Source organism: Hyperoodon ampullatus (assembly GCF_949752795.1).
Source record: "Hyperoodon ampullatus genome assembly, chromosome: 16".
Lineage (NCBI taxonomy): Eukaryota > Metazoa > Chordata > Mammalia > Artiodactyla > Ziphiidae > Hyperoodon > Hyperoodon ampullatus.
Window position 1 is genome coordinate 45,526,699 of NC_136929.1, and position 26,816 is coordinate 45,553,514.

General features: G+C 37.0%; 1 protein-coding gene across 1 annotated transcript in view; it reads left to right on the top strand.

Annotated features, from left to right (window-relative positions):
• Nucleotides 1-26,816, top strand: part of DIAPH3 (diaphanous related formin 3) — a gene marked incomplete at both ends in the record, with an annotated part of 534,203 nt that overhangs the window by 329,374 nt on the left and 178,013 nt on the right. Inside the window, 2 exons of the mRNA XM_079721707.1 lie at nucleotides 7,362-7,488; nucleotides 19,532-19,694. Coding sequence (XP_079577833.1) covers nucleotides 7,362-7,488; nucleotides 19,532-19,694 — 290 coding nt within the window. The remainder of the gene's footprint in view (nucleotides 1-7,361; nucleotides 7,489-19,531; nucleotides 19,695-26,816) is intronic.

A 26,816-nucleotide genomic window follows, 5' to 3' on the forward strand; every position in this document is an offset into this window, starting at 1 on the left:
TAAACAGATGTTTACTCTCCTTTATAGGAAAACCTAAAGAAAATGTCTTTTTAGATAATCTTCTCCTCTGTCCTCAGAAGCAAAGATTTAAAACTGATCAGTTGGGAGACCCTGTGTCATGTAAATAAGTCTATCACCTTGATGGCAGCTTCTCAGTAGCTGTCTGTCAAACTACATATTTTACAGAAAAAAAGAACTAGTGCTCATTAATAGTTTTTGATGTTTTGACCCTATAAGGAAAGAATTATTTCCAAAAAGTTTATCAAACTCTTGCTGCATGGCAGACACTGTCCTAGGCACTTGTATTAATAAGGATTAGACTAACACAAAAAACAAAAAACAACCAAACAAAAAAGAATAAGGATTAGACTGACTTTGAGTGACAGAAAAAAAAAAAGTGACAGTGGCTTACATAAGATTCATTCATTCAGTATTTCATGAGTTGTTTTCTGAATGCCTCTTCTGTCTCAGGTTCCATTTGGGGTACTGGATGGAGTAGTATATGAACACAAAGGAAAAAGTCTCCACTCTCTGAGAGAAGTTGATGTTTCAGGTAGTGGATACAGAACAAAGAAAGAAGTCAATGTATAGTATGTCAGGTGGTTAGCTGTGGAATCCTAGGCCAGGTGTTTTTTTGTTTGTTTGCTTGTTTTTTGGAATGTAGGTTGGGAGGTCAGAGAAAGCCCCATAGTGAAGGCCTTTGCGTGAAAGCCTGACAAAGGAGTGAGGAGGCATGACAAGGTATGTGAGAGAAGCACTCTAGGCAGAGGGAAGAGCAGGTGCCTAAGCCCTAGATATGGATGTGAGACTGGATCAGAGGTAGGGAGGGGGAGGGAGGGCATAATAGGAGATACAGTCAGAAAGGTAGCAGATCCAATAGGACATTATTGGCCATTATAAGGATTTTGACTTTGCTCTGAGATGGGTAGCCATTGGAAGGGCTTTGAGCAAAAGAGTGACATCTGACTTGCATTTTCAAAGGATTGCTTTGGCTGCTTCTTTGGGGGAAAATGTAGAGGAACAATGGGCAGATGCAATGAAACGAGTTTGATGCTGTAAGAATAATCCAGGGGAGAGAGCATGTTGGCTGGGACCAAGAGGTTGTAGCAAGGGAGGTGAGAAGGATTTAGGCAATGCACCTACATTGAAGGTAGAAATCAACGGCATTTACTCTGTGATTGGGTGTGTGGGGTATGAGGGAAAGAGTGGAGTCATAACACCAATCATTTACTGAGGTGCAGGAGCAGATTCCAGAAGGAAGATAAGTTCCAATTTGAAAATGTGAGTTTAAGATGCCTATTAAATATTAAGTAAAGATATTCAACGGGCAGTTGGAGTTCAGGGGAAAGATCTAAGCAGGAGAAAAAATTTGGAATTTTTCAAGTTTAGAGATATGCATGCAGTCCAGGACTTGTTAGGCTGCATGGTCTCCAATAGCCATACATGAAAACTCATCTCATAATTTGCCTGTGAGTTAGTCTATCCTTAATATTTATCATGGGACACATTAAAAGCAGCCACACCTCCCTCCCACAAACGTGCACCCAAAACCATTATCTTGAGGGAATATTTTGAATATTGTTACAAACATCTCTATTATGGGCCTCTTTTCTTTAATATTTACCATTTTCTTGAACATCTTATTTGCAGAAAGGAGTTTTCAAATTCTTATAGGTAAACATGATTTTCCATTAGATAGGCTTCTCCCACTATTATTGTTTTCTCTTGTAAAAAGTTTGTTATGCCTTTAGCACCCTCTTCATAGTCAGAGAGGACAAGGCTACTTCTTTTCTGCCAAGAGTGAGGGAAATGGGTCAGCAGAACCGACTGGAGCCCTTTCACTGGTTGTGCTTGTCATTTCCTCTGCTTGCCTTCTGCTTATCTGTCCTCTCTCCAGACTCCATAACAAATATAGGCAATTCCCTTGCAGTGTGATGCATATAAAAAAGGTAACAGCAAAACCGTCATTGCATGTATAGATCTTCCTTGACTTATGATGATGTTACATCCAGATAAACCCATTGCAAGTTGAAAATACCATAAGTTGAAAATTCATTGAATACACCTAACCTACCAAAGTTCATAGCTTAGCCTGGCCTAACTTACACGTGTTCAGAACACTTACATTAACCTATACTTAGGCAAAATCATCTAACACTAAGCCTAATTTATAATAAGGTGTTGAATAGCTCATGCAATTTATTGAATACTGTGCTGAAAGTGAAAACCAGAATGGTTCTCTGGGTACAGAATGGTTTGTAAGCGTATCGATTGTTTACTCTTGCATGGCTGACTGGGAACTGCGGCTTGCTGTCCATCATCACAAAAGTGTGTACCACATATTGCTATCCCGGGAAAAGATCAGCATTCAGCGTACGAAGTATGGTTTCTATTGAATGCATAGCTCTCCCCACCGTCGTAAAGTTGAAAAATCGTTAAGTGGAACGTAAGTCAGGGGTCCTCTGTAGTACTAGATTGGCCAAAAAGTTCATTCGGATTTTTCTGTAACATCTTATGGAAAAACGCAAATGAGCTTTTTGACCAACCCAATATAATAAATTAATTAGGAGATGCAAATTGTAATGTATTATTATGTGGAGTTCCATCAAGAATCAGAACAATGGGAAGAAGGAAAAGCTGAGCAGAAGACAAGCTGAGGATGACTGGCCTGTCACTTAGCATTGCTTCTTTCAGTTTACACCTTTGCCTGTTATGAATCAAACTGCAATTTATTTTGAGTTTCTGCTTTTTTTACCATCTTACTTCAGTTTTGTGCTTTTCCGTCAACATAATGAACGTTATAATGATACTGTAGATCTTAGATTTTGTTCTAGGCCTACTTAATGTTAGGGATTTCTTTTAATGGTCCTGAGGTTTTTGTCCATCTTGTCCATTCATTTTATTATTTTTAACCTGCATTTGTGAAATATTCTTACAGCTTTATTAATACCTTTATTATTACAGTCGTCTAGGAAAAATCACTATGTTGAAAGCTTGAAATGCTATAGGCCCTAGTTTCTCTCACAAAACAATTGTGTCTAGGAGCATAGGGAGGGTAATTTAGTTTGAATGTGTACAGTTTTTTTGTTAATAAGTTGCTGTTTAAGCATTCTTTAAAGGAATCAACTTCCCCTTAATGTATCATGGTATGTAAGAATGACTGTGACATTTCTTAGTAAGCTTGTTATAAAATAATGACCAATACCTCCAGGAGATATTCATAGACAATTATTATTTAATTACAGAGATTACTTAAATGTATACAGTTTCTCCTTTTTTATTTGAAATCTTAACGTGGTAAATCATAGAGGCCATCACATTACAGAGAGCCTCTCTTCATGATTTCTGTAAATCTAAATATTTATGGTTGTGATTTTGACTTTTATTCAGAACTTTTCTCACACCTCTAATGTATAATTATCATAATAAGTAGGCACTTGGAGAAAAGTCTATGTCTTGGATTTTAAGGTTTTAGATATTTAATCTGTTATATTTTCCCATTTTTAATGCTTTTATCTCAAGAGGTTAAAGTTAAATACAAAATCCATTCCTTCAACAAACATTTGAGTATCTGCACTATGTTATGTAACCCAAGGTACAAAGATGAATAAAATATGGCTCTCTTCCCTTAGGAATTCCCAGTTAGTTGGGAGAGGAAGACACATAAAACGATAAAAGTAATAGAGTGTAGTAATTGCAAAGATAGAGATAATTACCAGGTATGACAGGTAGGGAAGGCACGTCACCAGGGGCCTGACTGGGGTTTTGGACTCTTACTGTAGAGTATGAATAAGAATGACTTGGGTGGAATGGGCAAGGCAAATAGACACGGTATTTCCAGCATCAGGTACGGAATAGATGAAAGGGTTTGGGAGGAAGGGAACTACGAGCAGGACTGTTGATTTGGAAGTAAAGTGTGGCTGATTAGGAGGTAGAGCCAAGTTGTGGGTGGAACTCTGATGTTGTCATGTAAGCAGTTTATTGTCTGGTTTTTAAGCAGGGAAGGGACATCTTTAAATTAATGTTTGTCTGGAAACTTCCATGTACAGTGTGGATATGGCTCTGAGAGAAACAGTAGGAGACAAGAGGGCAGAGAAAAGTGTTCCAGATGCCTTGAATAGTGTTCAACCTAGCAAGGAAGTAGGTACTATTTGTCAAGTAAAATGCGAGGAATGTCATGATCCTTTGGATCTGAGGGTTCAGGAGAGGGAAGGGTCAAGACTAGCAGGTTTCTAGCACAGGAAACAGAATTTATGGTTCTGCTGCCCACTAACGTGTGGAGATTACAGATGGGAAGTTAGTTGGGGACAGAGATACATGGTATCTGAGGTGACTGAGAGACATCCCATCTGATTGAATATTGAGTAAAATTCAAAAATTGAAATTGCCTTAAAAAAATCTAGTCAATTCTGTTTGATGATGGCTATGTTTTGTTACTTCTAAATAATGAAAAGGAATTAAAAATAAAAAATAAGATTAATTTCTTGGTCAAGAAATGTGACAAAGTTGAAAGATAAAACTCATATACAGGTCAGATACAGAGGCACCAGTAAACTAACACTTCTTTGAGGGTGTACAATTTAAAATTCTCTGCTCCAATTGGGATTTCTAATACAAAAAAGTATAGTCACTGACCTCAAAAAACTTGACACATGGGAAAAGTATGACTAAATTATGTTCACGGATGTATAAAGGTGCTATCTTTGTAAACATAATTGCTGAAAAGGAAAAACACCAAAGAAATTCTTAAATACTCTTTAGTTTTACCCATCAGATAGCCCCAAACACTGGATTATATTTTATTCTCCTAGAACTTGCACACACGTTTCTTTCTTTCAGTTGTGCTTTGGTCTTCATTTAAAAACCAGCAGTGAAAAGTTGATCAATCACACTTAAATTCTCTTAACTATAATATATAAATGTAATCAGATAGTGCTGCTGAAGCTTAAATAATGGCTTAATGGGATTTCCATCTGTAGAGTAGCCACAGAACCATTTTTTAAGACAACCGTCTTACTCATGATGTCAACCTTAAATGTTTGAATATGCCCCAAAGCTTCCTAACATCCCAAACATTTTGCTCTTGAAATTAGCAACTTTTCTTTTTAGCCTGAGTTCTACAACACTGTTCCTGGCATGATGATGATGATGATGGTGATGATGACGATTTGTTTTTTAAGTTTCCTTAGATTCTAATATTACTTACTTTAATCTTTAAGGTTTTCATGTCTTACTGAGTTCTAAGAATGAGTAACATCTCATAATCCATTTTATTTAAAAAAAATTCTTCATCCTATATCGTAGCATTTGATCTTTATGAAATATCAGTGAGGTAAAGGTATGAGGCGAGATTCTTCCTATTTCACTCATGTGGAAATTGAGCCAGTGAGAAGTTGCTTCATATCACAGTGATAGAACGTAGTCCCTGACCCACTGCTACCAATGAGTTGGAAGAGGCTCAGAGGATCCCCTAATAAGCCTTTCATCTGAACCTGAAGCCCTTCTCTCATCCCACTGAGAAGCACTCACTGGGCTAGCTCTATGTTCAATTACAAGCACCTGGTCTCCTCTGTGGGCTGCCCAGGCTGTTAGGCAGCTCTGAAGGTGACAATTCATAAATCAAAAATGTACTCATACCTCCTCACAGGTACTGGAGTTCTGCCTTCTGACCAGACATGCACTTCAGTGTCCATGTGGCAGAGTAAAAACTATATATTGGGTCTTTTTCCTGATTCCTAAAATCTTTCTTAAATGATGAGAGTGTATTTTGTATGCTACTGAGATGACTCAAGGCAGATGGGAGGAGGGCCAGCTTAGGGAGCTTCAGGATGGGGGCACTGGTTGACAGAGGTACCAACCATGTGATTAGAGGGTTAGAACTTTCAGCCCACCCTCTGAGCTCCAGTTCAGTCACCAATCGCCAGTGATGTACTCAATCGTGCCTGTGTTGTGAAGCTTCGATGAGACTGAAATGACGAGGCTAAGGGAGCTTCTGCTGTAGTGAGCACAGGGATACGCTGGGAGGGCAGCGTACCTGGAGAGAGCATGGAGACTGTGCTACCCCCTCCGTCCCCATTCCTTGCCCTATGCATGTCTTCCATTTGGCTATTCCTGAGTTATATCCTTTATAATAAAAACTGTAGTAGCAACATAGTAAGTACTTCCCTGAGTTCTGTGAGGGAGCTCAGATTATAATTTTTTCACATTATAAAAAATAAATGGGTTGGTGGGGAGGGCATGGGAACCCTTGAGTTTATCATTAGTTAGAAGTATGGGTGATCCCTGGGACTTGTGACTGTCCTGTGAAGTGAGGGCAGTCTTGTGGGACTGAGTCCTTAAACCTGTTGGTTCTGGGCTAACTCCAGGCAATGCATGTCAGAATTGAAGTGAATTGGGAGATACCCAGTTGGTGTTGGAGAATTGGAGAATTGTTAGCTATTGGAATGAAGTATTAGGTGTCAGAAAAAAATAATCCACCTATGTTCCTTCCCAGTGCTTGCCTTGTGCTTTTTGTTACATGGGAGTTCCTCAGATTTTATTTGTCTTTTCTCTAGGTGTTTCCCAAATTTGATGTGTGTGTGTAATAAAATTTGATCAGAAAACTTAATCATAATGTTTTAAGTATGTGATTTTGTTCAATGGTGTGCTAACACATTCAATTTTAATGTTAATTAAAAATTATAATATACCTATCTTCCATCCAGCCATCTATCCATCCATCCTGGGTTTAGCTGTATGTGAATCACTTGTGATTTGCACTGGGCAAGAATGTACACACAAAAAAATCTTTATTAGTTAATAAACACAGATTGTCCTCATAGTACCACTAAAGAAAGTTTGACATTTGTTTCACATGTTATTCAAATAACCCCTGATACCTTTTCATTCCTGTCATGGGAGACCTTGAACAGAAGAGCATACTTTCCCCATGTTTTCCGTGTATATTTTATTTTTCCCTCTCAAAAGGTCATGATTTTGAAAAATGCTAAAATTATATTGAAATAGTTTTAATTTTAAAAACATTGTCTTTCGTTGCCTTCTTTTTCTGAATAGACTGTTTATTTTGTTGTGTTTGTAGAGGTCAAGGACTCTGATTTTCAACAAAAAGTATTTCTTAAATGTGGTTTGTACATGTGAGCTTTTCCTAAATTTCATCTTCTGTTTTAAATAATCTTTTATTAAATTTTCTTCATTTCTGGATTTAAAAATAAAAAAAATTTAAGTGAAATTTATCTTTCATTTATTTTAGTGGATTTCTATTATTATTTTAAGGTTTTTCACAAATGTTTTGTTTCTAGAGTGTTTTACTTTTTTATATTATAATTTTGTCCTTCTAATGCATATAATATTCTCTCTCTTAGTTTCTGTAGAAACCCTGGAAAAGAATTTGAAGCAGATGGGAAAGCAGCTTCAACAGCTTGAGAAAGATTTGAAAATCTCTCCCCCTCCTGAGGACTTGCATGATAAGTTTGTGACAAAGATGTCCATATCCTTTGATATCTAAATAGCTTAAGTCACTAGTCAATTAGGAGTATGATTTACTTAACATTTTAAGTATACTTGCATAACCAGAGATCACCCTACAGAGCCAAATTATAGAAGGTTTAAGCTTTGCCTTCTTGCAAGGAAATTTATCAAGGCTTTTACCTATCAAGAATAATATAGAAGTTTATTGATTTCAATCCTTTTTTCCTTTTTATCAATATGAATAATATGTTGTCTCATCTTTTTTCTTCCATATGCCCTATTTCCTTCTGATGTTCATGGTAAACTGAAAGGATAGGAAAACTCAATTTGAGGAAGTTTGAATCTAATGTCATGTTGTGATTTAGATAGTTTTGAAATGTTTTAGGAAGCAGATGAAGACTTTATAAACTGTTGTGACTAGTCAGCTTAATTACAAGAGTTGTTATATATTAAAAATTAACTCATATTCAAGAAACTTTAAAATCTCCTTTAGAAATACAACATGGTTCCAAAATCAGAACCGAACCTATCCCAATCACTATTGGTGTAGGTATTCTCTAGACCCAAAATAACATTGACAAAATATGTGTGTGTGTGTGTTTATGTGGAAGTGTGTGTGTGGATATACATATATACATAACTAACAGCATTAGGATTGTGTCCTGCTTAATTTAAGGTTCCTTTAAATTCAATTATCTTTGGTTTCACTAAGTTTGTCAGTTAATCTCTAATGAGTGATTGAAGTAGTAAACTTTTTTTTTTATTTCCAGAAACTAATGTTGAGTTGCTTTCCAAACCATTCTGTGAAATTAGATATCTTTTGCCTTCTAATAAAGTAATACTACTATGCATTATCAAAATTCCATATGGACTTCAGAATTCTATATGAAAGGATAACCCACTTCTAAACAAGCTTTTATAAATAGATACTCCTCATATTTTATTTTAAACTGAGATACTTGAAATAAAGTAACTACTTTTCCTCTTTCTATCTCTTCTCCACTGAGATATGGCAAATCACAAAATTATTACCTGGCTTGTCATAGATTTTATTGTATTATATACTTTCAGCTTAATTGTTAATTAGTTCAATTTTAGCTTTCTTCACTGTCTCTTTTGGGAAATATCATAAAAATGCACTCCAACAACAATCAATTCAGGCTAATGTGTTTGTTTCCTTTCATATGTTTCCTACCCACCCAGTTTCTTCTTTTATTAGGCAGGATGCCTTTATCAATACATTTGAGAAGGTTGTTTTTTTAAAACTAAAGTCTGTGTTTATCCATCAAATATATATTTGCCACACCTTTTAATTTGGCAAAATATGCTTTTTAAACAAAATTTCTTATTGAAGAATTGTATCAGATTCATCATTCTTAGCTTCCCCCCCCCAATTTTATCATATTAAAATATTCATATGTGACAATTTATTGTAATCATTAAGAACTGTTCACCGAGGCACTTTTTATTGTTCCCTACAGATAGAAAGCATTTTATAAAAGGTTTTGCTTGCATACAGTTTCTGGTAATATACTGTACATGTACTAATTATGAAGCTCAGTTACCTGGAACATAGGACCTGAGATAAATTTCTGAGCTTAGAATAAAGGTAGTAGAATCCTGCTCAGCAGATGATCTCAGGACCTATGCATACTTGTGTTCATATGACACAGAAGCTGAATGATGTCAGCTTCTTGAAAGGTATGTAGCTCATAAAAAGCAATGAGCAGGAAATCAGAAATAGGAAGGATGAAGCTTTGTTGGAAACAATTTTTCATTCTGAGTACAATTACACTTCATGGACAAGAAAGCTCCTACATCCTGTCGCTAAATATCACAACCTAGAAGCCTCTAATGAACTGATTAGCATTCATGTATCTCTTGGAAGTCAGATATATGAACAGTTGGTGCACTTTGCTATTGACAAAGCTTATAATCATAAATATTCTTTGCTGAGATTAGATTGTACTCGTTTGCTTTTCATCTTAGTTAGACATACTAGTTTCAAAGTAATTTAATTCATTCATTGCAAAGCTTTGTTTACTTTAATTAGGACTGACAACAAGTCAGATTTTGAATATTAAATGCATTTATATAGATCTTATTAAAATGGCAAATTGTGAGCTTCTTACATCTTAGAAAGTGGAAGAATTTGGAAACTAAATGCACAATGAATAAAAATGTGTTTAACTAAAGTTTGAGTTGTTAACACTGGAATTTTGTGTTTTAAGTATTAGTGCTTATTAGCTGAAGCACATATCAAATGTTTGGATCATCAACAAATTCTGAAAGAATATGTGTGTTATCTAAGTTGTTAAGGATGCATTTTTGCAAATAGATATTTACATTAAACAATCATGATTTAGTGAACTTTTAATCTGTTAACTGAATTGTTTTAAACAATAGTGTACAATTTTGTTATAATTTTATGAAATGAAATTTCACGGATAGCACTCAACTATAGTATACTATGTTTTTATTCTGCAAGTACTGCTTTCTTTACATACACTTCTTAATATTAAAAAATACAAATTTAGTACATTCTTTAAAAGGTATGCATAATTATTTCATATATATCACATTGACTTTTTAGTAATAATTATGTTACTTTTCGATTGCAAAGCCTGGTCAAAAGTATAATTAGAGTAGAGTAGTTTCACTGTAAATATTTGCTTGAAAATGTGTAATGTGTAATGTGTTTTGTGGTAGGGTCACCAATATTGTTATATATAAAGTATTATATGTGAGGTATACACACTTATTAAATTCTTTATCAGTGAGAAAATTAGGAAAATGCCAGGATTGGTGTCATGTGATGCTTTTTCATTTCTTCTGACCTTTACATTCTGGAATATATGTTATTTTGAGGAAAATAACAAACAGATCCTAGAGCATCACCCTTGAAATTCTCCTTGCACAAGCCTTTACCTTTCTCTTTTCTCCTCATCCTACCCCCTCTCCCAAGTCTCTTAGAAAAAATCATTTTGCTAGACATTTCTATATTTTTGTATTTGTCACACAACTTATGTGACACGTTATTTGACTCTTCTCCATTTTATAGACTTTAAATTTCTTCATTGTTATCGCACTTTATTTTCACACTTTCTTTTTTGTGGTTACACTGTATAACAATATTTTGGATGCCCCTGAAATTACTACACAGATGCTAAAACTGAGAGAAAGACTTGCATCTTACTTATATCTATATTCCACACTGCATAAAGCACAGCATTTTTCAGGTAAACGAATTTAGTACATTTTTATTTAATTGAACTGTGGTTAGGAGTAAAATAGAAGAGTAGAATGGGTGAGATGTAAACTAGTATAATACATGGTCCATTTGCAAGAGTGGGAAGTTGTGTAATTGAGTGATTTGTAAGAGCAGATTTTTTCTTTTGAATTACTCTTCTTTCCTCCCTCGCCTGTTTTCTGCTTTCTCTCTCACCTGTTTTCCATTTAACCCATTCTTTTTTTTTTTTTTTTTTTTTTTTTTTTTTTTTGCGGTACACGGGCCTCTCACTGTTGTGGCCTCTCCCGTTGCAGAGCACAGGCTCCGGATGCGCAGGACCAGCGGCCATGGCTCACAGGCCCAGCCACTCCGCGGCATGTGGGATCTTCCCGGACCGGGGCACGAACCCGTGTCCCCTGCATCGGCAGGCGGACTCTCAACCACTGCGCCACCAGGGAAGCCCTAACTCATTCTTAATAAACTTTTAAGACTCAGATTAAAATATACTGCTCAAGAGACCTTCAAGATGGCAGAGGAGTAAGACGTGGAGATCACCTTCCTCCTCACAAATACATCAGAAATACATGTACATGTGGAACATCTCCTACAAAACACCTACTGAACGCTGGCAGAAGACCTCAGACTTCCCAAAAGGCAAGAAACTCACCACGTACCTGTGTAGGGCAAAAGAAAAAAGAAAAAACAGGGACAAAAGAATAGGGATGGGACCTGCACCTCTGGGAGGGAGCTGTGAAGGAGGAAAAATTTCCACAGACTAAGAAGCCCCTTCGCTGGTGGAGACAGGGGGTGGGCAGAGGGGAAGCTTCAGAGCCGCGGAGGAGAGCGCAGCAACAGGGGTGCAGAGGGCAAAGTGGAGAGACTCCTGCACAGAGGATCGGTGCTGACCAGCACTCACCAGCCCGAGAGGCTTGTCTGCTCACCCGCCGGGGCGGGCGGGGGCTGGGAGCTGAGGCTCGGGCTTCGGAGGTCAGATCCCAGGGAGAAATCTGGGGATGGCTGTGTGAACACAGTCTGAAGGGGGCTAGTGCGCCACAGCTAGCCGGGAGGGAGTCGGGGAAAAGTCTGGAACTGCCTATGAGGCAAGAGTCATTATTTCAAGGTGTGCGAGGAAAAGGAATTAAGAGCACTGCCTAAACGAACTCCAGAGATGGGCGCGAGCCACGACTATCAGCACGAACACCAGAGACGGGCATGATACGCTAAGGCTGCTGCTGCCGCAGCCACCAAGAAGCCTGTGTGCGAGCACAGGTCACTATCCACACCTCCCCTCCTGGGAGCCTGTGCAGCCCGCCACTGCCAGGGTCCCGTGATCCAGGGACAACTTCCTCAGGAGAACACAGGGTGCACCTCAGGCTGTCGCAACGTCACGCCAGCCTCTGCCGCCACAGGCTCGCCCCGCACTCCGTACCCCTCCCTCCCCACGGCCTGAGTGAGCCAGAGCCCCCAAATCAGCTGCTCCTTTAACCCTGTCCTGTCTGAGCGAAGAACAGACGCCCTCAGGCAACCTACAGCCAGAGGCAGGGCCAAATCCAAAGCTGAACCCCAGGAGCTGTGCGAACAAAGAAGAGAAAGGGAAATATATCCCAGCAGCCTCAGGAGCAGCAGATTAAATCCCCACAATCAACTTGATGTACCCAGCATCTCTGGAATACCTGAATAGACAACGAATCATCCCAAAATTGAGGCAGTGGACTTTGGGAGCAACTGTAGACTTAGGGTTTGCTTTCTGCATCTAATTTTTGGTTTTATGTTTATCTTAGTTTAGTATTTACACTTTATTATCATTGGTAGATTTGTTTATTGATTTGGTTGCTCTCTTTTTTTTAATATATATATATATATATTTTTTTTTTTTTTACTTTTTCTCTTTTTGTGAGTATGTATGTTTATGCTTCTTTGTGTGATTTTGTCTGTATAGCTTAGCTTTTACCATTTGTCCTAAGGTTCTGTCTGTCCGTTTTTTTTGTTTGTTTGTTTTTTGGGTTTTTTTAGTATACTTTTTAGTGCTGGTTTTCATTGATGGCTTTGTTTTTTGGTTTGGTTGCTCTCTTCTTTCTTTCTGTCTCTTTTTTTTCCCTTTCTTTTTTTATTACATTTTAATTTTTTTAATCTTTATTTTAATAACTATTTTCTTTTCTTTCTTTCTTTCCTTCCTTCCTTCCTTCCTTCCATCCTTCCTCCCTCCCTCCCTCCCACCCTTCCTTCCTTCCTTTCTTTCTTTCTTTCTTTTCTTTTCTTTTCTTTCTTTCTTATCTTTCATCTTTTTTAATCCCTTTTCTTCTGAGCCGTGTGGCTGACAGGGTCTTGGTGCTCTGGCCAGGTGTCAGGCCTGTGCCTCTGAGGTGCGAGATCCAAGTTCAGGACATTGGTCCACCAGAGACCTCCCAGCTCCATGTAATATCAAACAGTGAAAGCTCTCCCAGAGATCTCCATCTCAACTCTAAGACCCAGCTCCACTCAACGACCAGCAAGCTACAGTGCTGGCCACCCTATGCCAAACAACTAGCAAGACCGGAACACAACCCCACCCATTAGCAGAGAGGCTGCCTAAAAGCATAATACTTCACAGACACCCCAAAACACAGCACTGGATGTGGTCCTGCCCACCAGAAAGACAAGATCCAGCCTCATCCACCAGAACACAGGCACCAGTCCCCTCAACCAGGAAGCCTACACAACCCACTGAACCAACCTTAGCCATTGGTGGCAGACACCAAAAGCAACGGGAACTATGAACCTGCAGCCTTCAAAAAGGAGACCCCCAAACACAGTAGGTTAAGCGAAATGAGAAGACAAAGAAACACACAGGAGATGAAGGAGCAAGGTAAAAACCCACCAGGCCAAACAAATGAAGAGGAAATATGCAGTCTACCTGAAAAATAATTCAGGGTAATGATAGTAGAGATGATCCAAAGTCTTGGAAATAGAATGGAGAATATACAAGAAACGTTTAACAAGGACCTAGAAGAACTAAGAGGAAACAAACAATGATGAACAACAGCTACATGTAAAAGAATGAAATTAGAACACTCCCTAACACCACACACAAAAGTAAACTCAAAATGGATTAAAGACCTAAATGTAAGGCCAGGCACGATAATACTCTTAGAGGAAAAATAGGCAGAACACTCTGACATAAATTACAGGAAGTTCCTTTTTGAACCACCTCCTAGAGAAATGAAAATAAAAACAAACTAATGGGACCTAATGAAACTTAAAAGCTTTTACACAGCAAAGGAAACCATAAACAAGATGAAAGGACAACCCTCTGAATGGGAGACAATATTTGCAAATGAAACAACTGACAAAGGATTAATCTTCAATATATACAAGCAGCTCATGCAGCTCAATATCAATAAAACAAACAACCCAATCCAAAAATGGGCAGAAGACCTAAACAGACATTTCTCCAAAGATATACAGATTGCCAACAAGCACATGAAAGGATGCTCAACATCACTAATCATTAGAGAAATGCAAGTCAAAATTACAATGAGGTATCACCTCACACCAGTCAGAATGGCCATCATCAAAAAATCTACAACAAATAAATGCTGGAGAGGGTGTGGAGGAAAGGGAACCCTATTGCACTGTTAGTTGGAATGTAGATTGATACAGCCACTATGGAGAACAGTATGGAGGTTCCTTAAAAAACTAAAAATAGAACTACCATGTGACCCAGCAACCCCACTACTGGGCATATACCCTGAGAAAACCATAATTCAAAAAGAGTCATATACCACAATGTTCACTGCAGCACTATTTACAATAGTCAGGACATGGGAGAAACCTAAGTGTCCATCGATAGATGAATGGTTAAGCAATATGTGGCACATATATACAACGGAATATTACTCAGCCATAAAAGGAAATGAAATTGAGTTATTTGTAGTGAGGTGGATGGATCTAGAGTCTGTCATACAGAGTGAAGTAAGTCAGAAAGAGAAAAACAAATACCGTATACTAACACATATATATGGAATGTAAAAAATATATATATTGCTTTGAGGAATATAGGGGCAGGACAGGATTAAAGATGCAGACATAGAGAATGGACTTGAGGGGGAAGGGTAAGCTGGGACAAAGTGAGAGAGTGGCATGCACATATATACACTACCTAATGTAAAATAGATAGTTAGTAGGAAGCAGCCATATAGCACAGGGAGATCAGCTCGGTGCTTTGTGACCACCTAGAGGGGTGGGATAGGGAGGGTAGGAGGGAAACACAAGAGGGAGGAGATATGAGGATATATGTATATGCATAGCTGATTCAGTTTGTTGTAAAGCAGAAACTAACACCATTGTAAAGCAATTATACTCCAGTAAGGATGTTAAAAAAATATATATCGTTCTCCTCATCATCTATGAATCCTCAAGTCTATGGTGATCTCTTCCTTCTTAGAAGTCTTACTACATTTATAACGTCGTGTTCATGGCTTCTTGACAGTCATGCTTCAGTCACTGTCACCTTCTCTGCCAGGACTTCCCTGACTACGCAGCATAAATTAGCCTCTGTCACTGTATACAGTATCACACACAAACTTTTGTTTTCTTCATCATGCTTATTATTGTCTGAATATCTCATTAATTTACTTCTTTATTACCTGTCACCACACTCTAGAATTCATGTTTCATGAAAGCAGGGACTTTGTTTACCTAGCTAACTACTGGTTTTCCTCATGTCTAGAAGAGTGGTACTTAGTGGTGTTTAGTGACTACTTATAGATTGGCTGCCCACCTGGCTGGCTGGCTGGCCGGATCCTGGGTACTGAAGAAGATCTATAAAAGGTTTTAGACTACAGGGTTTCCCTGGTGGCGCAGTGGTTGAGAGTCCGCCTGCCGATGCAGGGGACACGGGTTCGTGCCCCGGTCCGGGAAGATCCCACATGCCGCGGAGCAGCTGGACCTGTGAGCCATGGTTGCTGAGCCTGCGCGTCCGGAGCCTGTGCTCCGCAACGGGAGAGGCCACAACAGTGAGAGGCCTGCGTACTGCAAAAAAAAAAAAAAAAAAAAAAAAAAAAAGAGGAAAAATGTTTTTGACTATAAACGTTGTAGGACAGATTGAAGCTGGTCCTTATAAGATGATTAATGGAAGTAATAGACATCCTTGGTGGGGAAGGTACAATAATGGGGGCAAAACATGAGAATAAATGTAGATTTATTCTACATTTAGAATAAATTTATGCTGGGTGGCTGGGTGGCTTGGGAATGAACAGTACTTTCTAACCAGGAATTAAATCCCACATCTCATTCTGACTACTTATTTGGCCAACACTAAACATTTGTGGTTCAATGTGTGTGAACACAGATCTGGTTGTCATGTACCTTCAAATGGGAAAATTATACTTGTTCAAGTAGAAATTAATCAGAATTTGGCCTTAGTCCTGGTAAGGGAAAAGAAAATAGATTTTACAAAAATATCAAGTAGTTGGATATATATCAATATTTCTGTAATTTTATCAAAGTTTAATTTTGTTGTATAGCTCACCTATTTTTCTAAAACTCTTTACAAATATAGAATTTTCTGGGGAAAAAAATAAAGCCTTATGACTACTATGGATATGGGCATTAACTTCTAGCTGGAATTTAACAGTTGGCACAAGAATACCTGTGTTTGTTTGTTTCTTTTGGATAATGATGATTTTTTATCTGAATGTTCCCCCATCTGTTAATGAGAAAGTACCCAGCAATAATGATGTAGAGTGCCTCATTAAGGTAACCATTTATTCCATTCTATCAAATAGTCATTTTAAACTTCTGAGAATTTATTTGGCCATTTCCAGAATTGTTTAATTTCACTCACAATTTTACCATTTTTGTGGGTAATTCCACTTATTTAAAGCTCTACTTACTTTCCTTTGGGAACAAATTGTTTTGTAGATAACAATGATAAGACAATTAACTTATAAAACTCTCTAGCTGTTAAAACAAGACCATGTGATTTCCATCGTTTTGGCTCTAAGTCTTCTTTCCCATCACATCATTTAATAGAATTTTACTATTTTATTTAAGTATGCTCAAGCATATTTCTGATATGTCATTAACTTTTGATTCTTAATCTACAATCTTAAAAAGTGTTATTGAATAATAGAGCTTTATTTTAACCTATTTGCCAAACTGATTCCTGTGAATGGGCATATTCCCAGGTATTAGAATAAAATTACTCATATTAATTAAAACTCAAAGCCTTATAAACAGTGATAAGGGCAAAAAAGGAGTAGCTGTATAACCATACAATTAGAAACACCCACCATAGTAGTGCAACCTGTTGTCCAGGGTAACTAATTTTTAGGAACTCTGTTAGCTCTTAACATTACATCCAAATTGTATGTGTTCGTGTGTGTGTGTGAATGTATATATGTGCAATTTTATGAAGAGAAGTTCCTTGACTTACATCAGACTTTTGAGGAGACCTGTTACTCTTCCCACCGAAGTTTGAGTGATGACAGTAGGGTGAAATAATTCATTGGTACCAATGTAGTTGCAGATGATTAGACAATACAGCATGTAGAGAAAGGGCTGATAATCACAGGTGATCACATGGCAAAAACAAAACACTGCTAGGGGATTGGACTAGAAGGGAAAACAGAGAACTTCATTACAGAGATACCTGGACTAAAAGTGCTATATATTCAGTGGAAGAAATGATCACTCATAGTTGTAGAGAATAGAGAAGGTGGCTTCATGGAAGAGGAAGAATTGAACCAAACTTGGAATGATAGGTTTGGACAAGCAAAGGCAGAAAATGATTCCTCTTTTAGGCAGGAGATAAGGATATATAAATAATCCATGTGGATATAGTCTCTATCTGGGACATAAATTTTAGGTGAGAGTTTATAGATTGAATATATAAACCAATGTTGATTTCTGAATTTGCTAGGTAAATGAAGGGATACTTACGGCGTGTTACAAATCAATCACCATATGTTCCATTTAATGATAGTTTCTGAATGCATTTCAAATGTGATTTTTATTTACATAAATTTACGTACAGCATTTCACAAATATGGATGTTTCACGAGACAAAGTATATGGAAACGTGTGACTGTATTATAATTTCTTATGATTTTGTGATTTTACTAATACAAAATCTGTTGCTCGTTAAAAAATGAACAGGGATTAAAAATGATGGATTAAAAAATGATGCTACATATAAATGCATCGACCACTGGTACTATTATGATCTATATTCTTAGAAAGTATGAGGAGGCATTTTGCTGTTTAAACTAGCCAAAGAAAGATCCATAGATTTTCTAAGCTTATTAGAAAAAAAAAATCAAAATCACCTCTTGCATTAGAATCTAGACTCCTTACATTCTAGTCTATTCTTCTAAAATACTGTATATTTAACTAAGCAGAGCATAGTATTAAAAAAAAAAAAACAGGCATGGAACGGCAGTATGTAATCTGTGGATTGACCATAGACATGGGTACAGGTGATTGATGGGGATGCCTTGTTTCCTTGTGGGAGCAGCATTCATTGCCCCAGGTTCACCACGTATCTGGCAGCAGTGCTACCTCTTTCTTTCATTCTTGTTTTCAAAACAAAGGGCCTGGATCATTTTCCTTATTTCATCCTCTACTGGAGAATGCTCTGACCAGAGGAACCATATCTTTTTGAAATTGTGGAAAATTTTTCTTTTTAGACATAAACATTCCATTTTTTTATTTCGTTCTCTCAGTCTGAGTCTAGTTATTCTTATTTTCTGACTTCTGAAAAAATGTGTTAATATCTGTTTATCCTTTTGTGTTAGAGACAATATAATGACTTCAGTAAGTTTAATGTCCCAATTTAAAAGAGCCATAGATAATTATGACTGATGCTGTAGCGGAGTCATCTTTTCAGAATGTGGTATGGAGATTTTTTATCTGGCTACCACAGCAATCTGTCACACCACAAAGGAAATTCTATTGTTTGTTGAGAAAATGTGTTCTAATGCCACAACCGCATTCACAGAAAGTTAGTCTTCTCCGTCTCAGTGTGCTTTCAACTAATTGTCATAAATAAGTGAGAAAGGAACATTTCTGTGTGTGTACGTAATCATAATTTTAAATCATGTAATTCATAGAAGAAATAGTATACCAATTTGCCAAAGAAGTTAAAACATGAATTTACTTACACAGTATAAGGAGTTTTTAATGTAACTCTTAAAAAATTTATTGCTTTTAGAACCTTAAGTAGAGCTTAAATTGAATAAGTGGGCAATAGTAAGACCAAGTATTTATATGTATGATGAAATGCCATTTATTTTTCTAAGTACTTTGTATGTATTAACTCATTAGTCCTCACAACAGCCCTATAAGTGATGTTATTATTATTAATCCCACTTTACAGGTGACGAAATTGTGGCACAGAGAAATGAAGGCATTTGTCCACAGGCACAATACTACCAAGTGCAGGAGCTAGAAATTGACCCCAGGTTGTCCACTTTAACTACTATGCAAAATGCCTGTGTTATTGATTTCAATATCATTGAAACTACTGAACTATAATTTTAAATCATATTGCATGATCTGATAAGATAGACAAATTGGAAGAAAAATTTCCTTGAACTTAATTGTAAAAGAGAAATATTAAATATATAAATAACTTTTCTGATAACTTCGCCAGTGTTAATTAGGAAGCACACTTAAGATTTCATCACTGTACAGTGTAGATTGAATTGTAAGAATGGTTAACTATTAGAGCTAATTTTGGCATTTTGGAGATATGTAATAATGGCTAACAATTAAATTAAAACATTGGACTTATAGGATTTTTTCCCCTAAAACATTACTTTGTAAATTTTAGAATAACTTAACTGTAACATACAGCTTTGTTATCAGTGCAAAAGAACACTATGAGAAACTTTCAAAATTACATGAAAACATGGACAAGTTATACCAGAATATAATGGGGTACTATGCCATCGATGTGAAGAAGGTGTCTGTGGAAGACTTTTTGACTGATTTGAAGAACTTCAGAACCATGTTCATGGTATGTTAAAAATCTTAATTTGTTTTTTTAAAGTATTTGTATCTATATTACTATTATTATATTACTATAACATATTACTATATTACATATTATAGTTATATATAATTATATATTAATTATATATTATATATAATTATATATTATATTACATATATAATATAATATATTACTATATTAGTATCTATTATTACTCTTATTACTTCATTCTACTCCTGTTGTCCGTAGTAAAATCTACCTTTTCTGATATTGAAAGTTAGCTTTAAAAATTTCAGATTTTTAAATCTATTGAAAAATGTATGTTTTGTTCTTTTTTTGGCCTTCCTAACATTAAGCTGTAATCAGAAATTTTGATTGAAAAAGTGACAAATTCTGAAGCTTTTCATAAAGACTCCCCTCCTGGCTGACCACAAAGCACTTTTGTAATAAGTTTTTGGCTATGAATTTGTTTCTTTATACTTAAGATCAATTTGTATTTTTGTGGTATAATTTTACCAAATTCTGTGCAGTTCTTATGAAGCTTTTTTCTCCTTTTCTTAATGCATTGTATAATAAGCTACCTGTGATTTCCCTTTGAATGGATTTTACATTCCTAGGGTTTCCTTTACATACTTTAATAGGGAGGTCAGGTCTCTGATGTGGAATCCTTTCATTTAAGCATTAAAAAGATCTTTTGAAAAGTATTAGCTGATTAGATGGGGGAGAAAACCACACACGTATTAAAGTGAGAAAGCATTGTTTCCTCTAGGGAAACTGGTAATACATTTCTACAATGAAAAATTACGTTATTCCTAATAGATGGGTGAGTCACTTTTGTGTTTCAGCAAATGTTTTGGGGGATTAAAAAGTTTTGAGGTGTAAAGAAAAAGAAGGTGAATTTAAAGAAGATTGAATTTCTTTTTAATCTCAGGAAAACTTTATTGCTGAATTTATTGGACTTGATTATAATCACCTGGTTGTGACTAGATACCCTTTCAATAAAAACTCAATATTTTAAATGAAAACTGTCTACAATAAGTGCACATTTGCCCACAGCTCTAGTTTATTTCCTCCACAAATTCAAAGTGATTTTTAAAATTATTTTTTCACTACCAGAAATGAATCTGACTATTAAATATATTTATTATGTACCTATATTCATGATGTATAATATACTACTTTAATTTTTATAATATTTTATGAGGCAACATGGCTTAGTGGAAGTAGCAAAGGCTTTGCAGTTTGAGAGAGCAAGGTTTGGATCCCACACTAGTTAATATATGACTATGAATACTTTTAACCTTCTCAAGCCTCAGTTTCCATATTTGTAAAAGGGGATGTTAATTCCTTTCTCATGAGAGTATTTAAGTATTAAATGAGATAATATATATTAAGTATTATAGCTCCTGGTACATGGTGGTTGCTTAATAAATTATTATGCAGTAAAGGTTTAACTCAGTAGGCTTGAGGTACTCAAACCCTGTACATTTTAGAGAAAGTAATGGTCCTTGACTGGCTCTAGAGAGAGCAGCTGTAAGCCTTGGAATATCCTGCCAGATATGGCCATCTTTGTATACCTGGGGCCTTGGGCCAAGCTAGATAGTTTCTGCAAAAAATGTGATTTACGGTGAACACCTACTTTTGTTCACCAGGGGCCTTGGGCCACACTGTGTCAGTTCGTCATCTGTGGGGTGCTGGAGACTGAGTAGCCAAGGTCATTCATGCAGGGAGTCTATATTCATGCCTGCATGACTGACCTCAATAACTCTTATTATTTATTTATTTAAATTTTATTTATTTTTTTGGCTGCATTGTATCTTAGTTGCGTCACGTGGGATCTTTTGTTGTGGTTCATGGGCTTCTCTCTAGTTGTGGCATGCAGGTTTTCTCTTCTCTAGTTGTGGTGTGCAGGCTCCAGGGTGAGTGGGCTCTGTAGTTGGCATGCGGGCTGTCTAGTAGAGACACCCGAGCTCAGTAGTTGGCTTAGTTGTCCTGAGGCATATGGGATCTTAGTTCCCCAACCAGGGATCAAACCCATGTCTCCTGCATCGGAAGATGTATTCTTTACAACTGGACCACCAGGGAAGTCCCCTCAGTAACTCTCGACATCAAGGCTTGGGTAAGCTTCCCTGGTTGGCAGTACATCACATGTGTTGTCACACGTTGTTGCTGGAATAATGAAACTCCACTGGGAGAAGACAACTGTGATTTTAATCTATATCCTTTCACTGTAAGAAACTGTTAACAGTGAGTGTAACAACTTTTCTGAGTTCTGTGAGTTCTTCCAACAAATTATCAAGCCTGAGGGTGGTCTTGGGGACCCATGACACAATTATGCATAAAATATAAAATGCATATATAAAATAATAATACCCATCAGATATTGAGTATTTTCTATGAACCAGACATTTTTCCAAATGCCTTACATATATTACCTCAGTCAATCTTCATGATAATTCTGTATCTTTTTGCTGTTTCTATCCCCCTTTTGCAAATGAAGAAAGAGACCAAGGCCGTATTTTCTGGTTTTGAAACCAGATCTAATTCCACATCTTCCTGAGATCTGGTAGGAGTTCTCTGGGTGACCTGACATTTCTGTTACTAGGTGGTGGGCAGAGAGAGAAAGTGTTTGAATGGAGAAGGGTTCAAGGTGGAGGGTCATAGAGTGACAGCTATACTTTGCCTATTTCAGAGTTTACATGGGTCCTAGAAGTAGCTGCTATCACACACACATACATATAGACACAGACACACACACACACTCATATACACATTGTACTAAATTAAAATCATTAGAGCTAAGTATAAAACACTTTATCTAAATAAATTATCTGGAGAGGGAATTTTCTTTAGAATAAAAATAAGCATAAAGAAGACTGTAAGGGAAGTGTAATTTCACACACATTTTTTCTTCCTTTCTTTATGGTTATACTCCTTGAATTTTAGACACTGTATCTTTAAAAAGACCACAACATCAAGACTGATAGAAATTACTGACAAATACATGTCTATTTGTCAGTGTCTTCTGATCTCTTAGGTTGCTATTTAATTCCATACAATTCAATTGTGGAAACCAGGCTAATTTCAATGAGTTAGTATGAAAATATTAGGGATAGATGTGGACCTTTAATATGTTGAAGGTTTGTTCTGGAAAGCCACATTAATACAATAGGCAAAAACATATATTTTCTCTTTAAGATACTCTTAAGATATGTTGACATTGTCAAGTATAGTTGATACATTAAACTATGTTTACACTATTCATCCACTGACCACGGATCATGAATGAGCAGCAAATTTTCTGGTAAAGTGGAGGTCCATTTTGTATCACACATAAGAAGTTGGAGCACTGTCCTCATTCTACACCTGCCCTCCACTACAGCAGCTTTCCATGGAATGTTTTCTCTCAAGTTCTGGCCACTCTGCTCGTTGTTCCCTATGCCTGGCACACTCCCTCCATATTTTGCCCGGCTAAATTATTGTACTCACACTTCTAATCTGTGCTCAGAATTTGCTTCATCTAGTATCAGATGCCCCCATCTACAGTGGGTGGCATTCCCTAACAGCTAACACATACACTGCCAACCAAGTGCCAGGTGTTCTCATTCATTTTGTCGTTGCAACAACAAACAGATGTGGTATGTGTACTGTAATTATTCCCATTTTACAAATAAGGAAACTGAGGCTTAGTTAGTGACAGCTAGCAGGTGACTGAACGGAGATGCTAAGCCAGGGAGTCTCACCAGTGTTAACTAGGATCTCTCAACTAATTTACATAGACATAGCTGTCCAGCTTCTTCCCTTCCTTCCTTCCATCCTTCCTTCCCTCCTTCCTTCCTTCCCTCCTTCCTTCCTTCCCTCCTTCCTTTTTCCTCCCTGAGAGACTTTTTACAATAGCTAACAAAGGAACCTCTGTTTCAGTCTGCTGTCTCAAGCCCAGTAGACCAAGGGGGGAAGCTTTCATGACCTTGTGGCTTCCTCTGAGGAACAGCTGTTCATTGTGACAGTTTAACTTACCCCTCTTCTATCATCTTCAACCAAATACAGCTGCCATTGATGGAATTGCTAAGACCCTGTGCTAGGTGCTCTTCATGTGTCATCCCACTTAGTCTTCACCACATTTTTATGAGGTACAGAATGTTACCTGGAGGGAACTGCAGGCCAGAGAAAGAAAATCCATGCCTTGGCAGACGCACTTCAGAATTGGCAGGGGCAGGATTAAATGGAGGCCTGGCCTGCCTGACTCCAAAGCCTGTATGTTTTTTTTTTTTTTTTTTTTACCATTTCCAAGTACATTGCTGCTCAGAGAGTTTGTAAGAACAATCAAAATGTAATTTTTAAGGGTGTTTTTTATAACTTACCAGAGGGAATCAGCACAAGGCACACCTTATTTCCTCACCCCTTGATAGAATAACTTTCTATTTACATTGATGATCTCACGATAGAAAAATGTTTGCAGGTCTGGTTCTATTTCAAAGCATAAAATGTTCAACTTTTAAAATTAGAGGCCTATTAATGCAAAGCCTTGTGGCTGGGATGAAGGTTAAGGTGAGCGGTAGAGAGTCAGCACCTCTCTGTAATAGATTTTTATTTCCCATAGGACTCATGTGAGGCATAAAGTTCAAATTGGAGGTACTAGGTGGAAATGTTTGGCCTCACACTATAGGCTGAGAAAATTGGTGACCCACCAGGCATCAAACTTCACCAAATGAAATTCGTGCCTTCAGTCATGTAGTGTTACATAGCAATCATCGTTTTCCACTGTGGTCTGGTTTTAGACTCATTGTTATATGCCATTACCAATGCACCTGTTATTAAAGGAGATAACATGCTTCTCCAGGATGAATTGAGCTCATTATGGAATTTTGGTTGGATCTTACAAGGACCCTCTTGTCCCCCTTTATATATATATATATATTTTAACATCTTTATTGGAGTATAATTACTTTCAATGGTGTTAGTTTCTCCTTTATAACACTATATCCCCATATCTCCTCCCTCTTGCGTCTCCCTCCCACCCTCCCTATCCCACCCCTCTAGGTGGTCACAGAGCACCGAGCTTATCTCCCTGTGCTATGTGGCTGCTTCCCACTAGCTATCTATTTTACGTTTGGTAGTGTATATGTGTCCATGCCACTCTCTCACTTCGTCTCAGCTTACCCTTTCCACTCCCCGTGTCCTCAAGTCCATTCGCTACATCTGCGTCTTTATTCCTGTCCTGCCCCTAGGTTCTTCAGAACCTTTTTTTTTTTTTTTAGATTCCATATATATGTGTTAGCATACAGTATTTGTTTTTCTCTTTCTGACTTACTTCCCTTTATCTTATCCAACAGCTGTAGCAGGCTCATGTTTGTCATTTGAGTTTAAAACTAATTTTTGTGTCTCTTGTTGGTCACTGTGGCTTTGAAGCATATAGATGTCCTGGTCCCACCTCCCACTCATCTTTATATTACACAGTCTTGCTCAAACTGCTTTTACTCCCTTGGGCCCGAATTACATGGTTTCTTCTTCAACACACTCACGTCTTATCCTGATGATGCTTCTCTTTTTTATCATTGGAAGGTCTTTTGCTATTTTCTTTCTTTAATCACAATTATTAGCGCAGTACAACAGCACTCTTAACTCCTGGAGCAAATGTCACCTGACACCTCATTGATTTTACTTAACATCTCATCTTAGAGAAATACTTCCAAATGCTTAGGATTCCTTTGTTATTTGTCTTCTTATAAGTAACATGTTTGAAAACAAATTTTCTAATAAGTTTTACTTATTAAGAATGTGTCATTTTTCTGTTTTAATTAGACATATGTAACTATGTAGACCCTTTGAGTTTACAATATTATATATTCATGTATAGAATTGATGTGATTACACTTAAAGAAGTCAGACTTTTTGTTTCATGTAGCTTTTATCCTGAGCACATGAACATTCTCTGTTGGGATGTTGAAGTACTGGAAAAGTCACTAGACATCATTCTTTATTAATAGGTTCAAAGACCCTGCATATCTGGACACCCCACTTTAGTGTTAGGATTTTGAGGACAGCAGAAAGCAATCCCTGCCTTAAAAGGGATTACTGTTGCATACACAAAAGGTGGAGGAGCCTTGTATTTATTTATTTTTTTTTGCACTGGGTTTAGATATATGTGCTGAACTTTGCAGTTATTAAAGTCCATAAAGTCCAGTTTGTTTCTCCCTAAATTTTGTTTTCCACATATATACCTCCCATCTGAATTATGTGTGATGACAGTCAAAGAAAAATAATTTCCTCTGATTTCTTCACATTTTAAGTGATTGCTGAATTCTGCCTATGATAAGTCTCACCCTTTGTTTGTTTTTAATAGTGATTTATTTCCTGTCCACGTCACTACTGGGGAGACAGCAGTGGCTGGGAGTCCAGGCTTTTGCATCCGAGTGCCTTGGGTGTTATGACCTTGGCAGATTTCTTAGCCTCCTGAGCCTCAGCTCCCCGTTAATAACAGCATGTGTTTCTTAAGGATGTTACAGTTTGAAGATCAAGTAACATAATGTTCATATACCCTCAAAATAAGTGACCTCTATACAGAGAATAGAAGTAATTTTTTCCTTTCCCATTTCATTTCAACAAGGTCGATAGTTTAAGGATTTTATCTCTTTTCTATTTTATGCTTCCATATAGAATACTCTGAAATAAATAAATGGCTACCTATTTTCCATCAATAGCCTTGTCTTTAGATTATGTCTACAGTTTTGTTAAAGTTATGTTTCATCTAGTTAAAGATTTATCATTCATGCTGTTTGCAGACTTTAAGTTGATTTTTGGTTCACACAATTGAAAGATACCGTGTAGTAAACAAATATAAAATCAGTTATAACTCATTTTGTCTTGCTGCATGTGTTGATCAAATACAATTTATCCTTCTAGTGAATACTTAGATTAAAGTAGTGATTTGCCAAACAAAAATGAAATCATCCAATGAGAGGGTATTTTTAGTGTAAATTTTTTTCATATAGAGTACAGCTAGAACAAAACTCATTTTGCCAAATCATTTAAATTACCCCAATTTGATGCTTCTCACTCTAAGTGTCATTTCTGATGATTACTATATAGCCCAACTAGGTGACCAGCAGGAACTCCAAGGCATTAAGCATTTTCTGTACGCTCCTT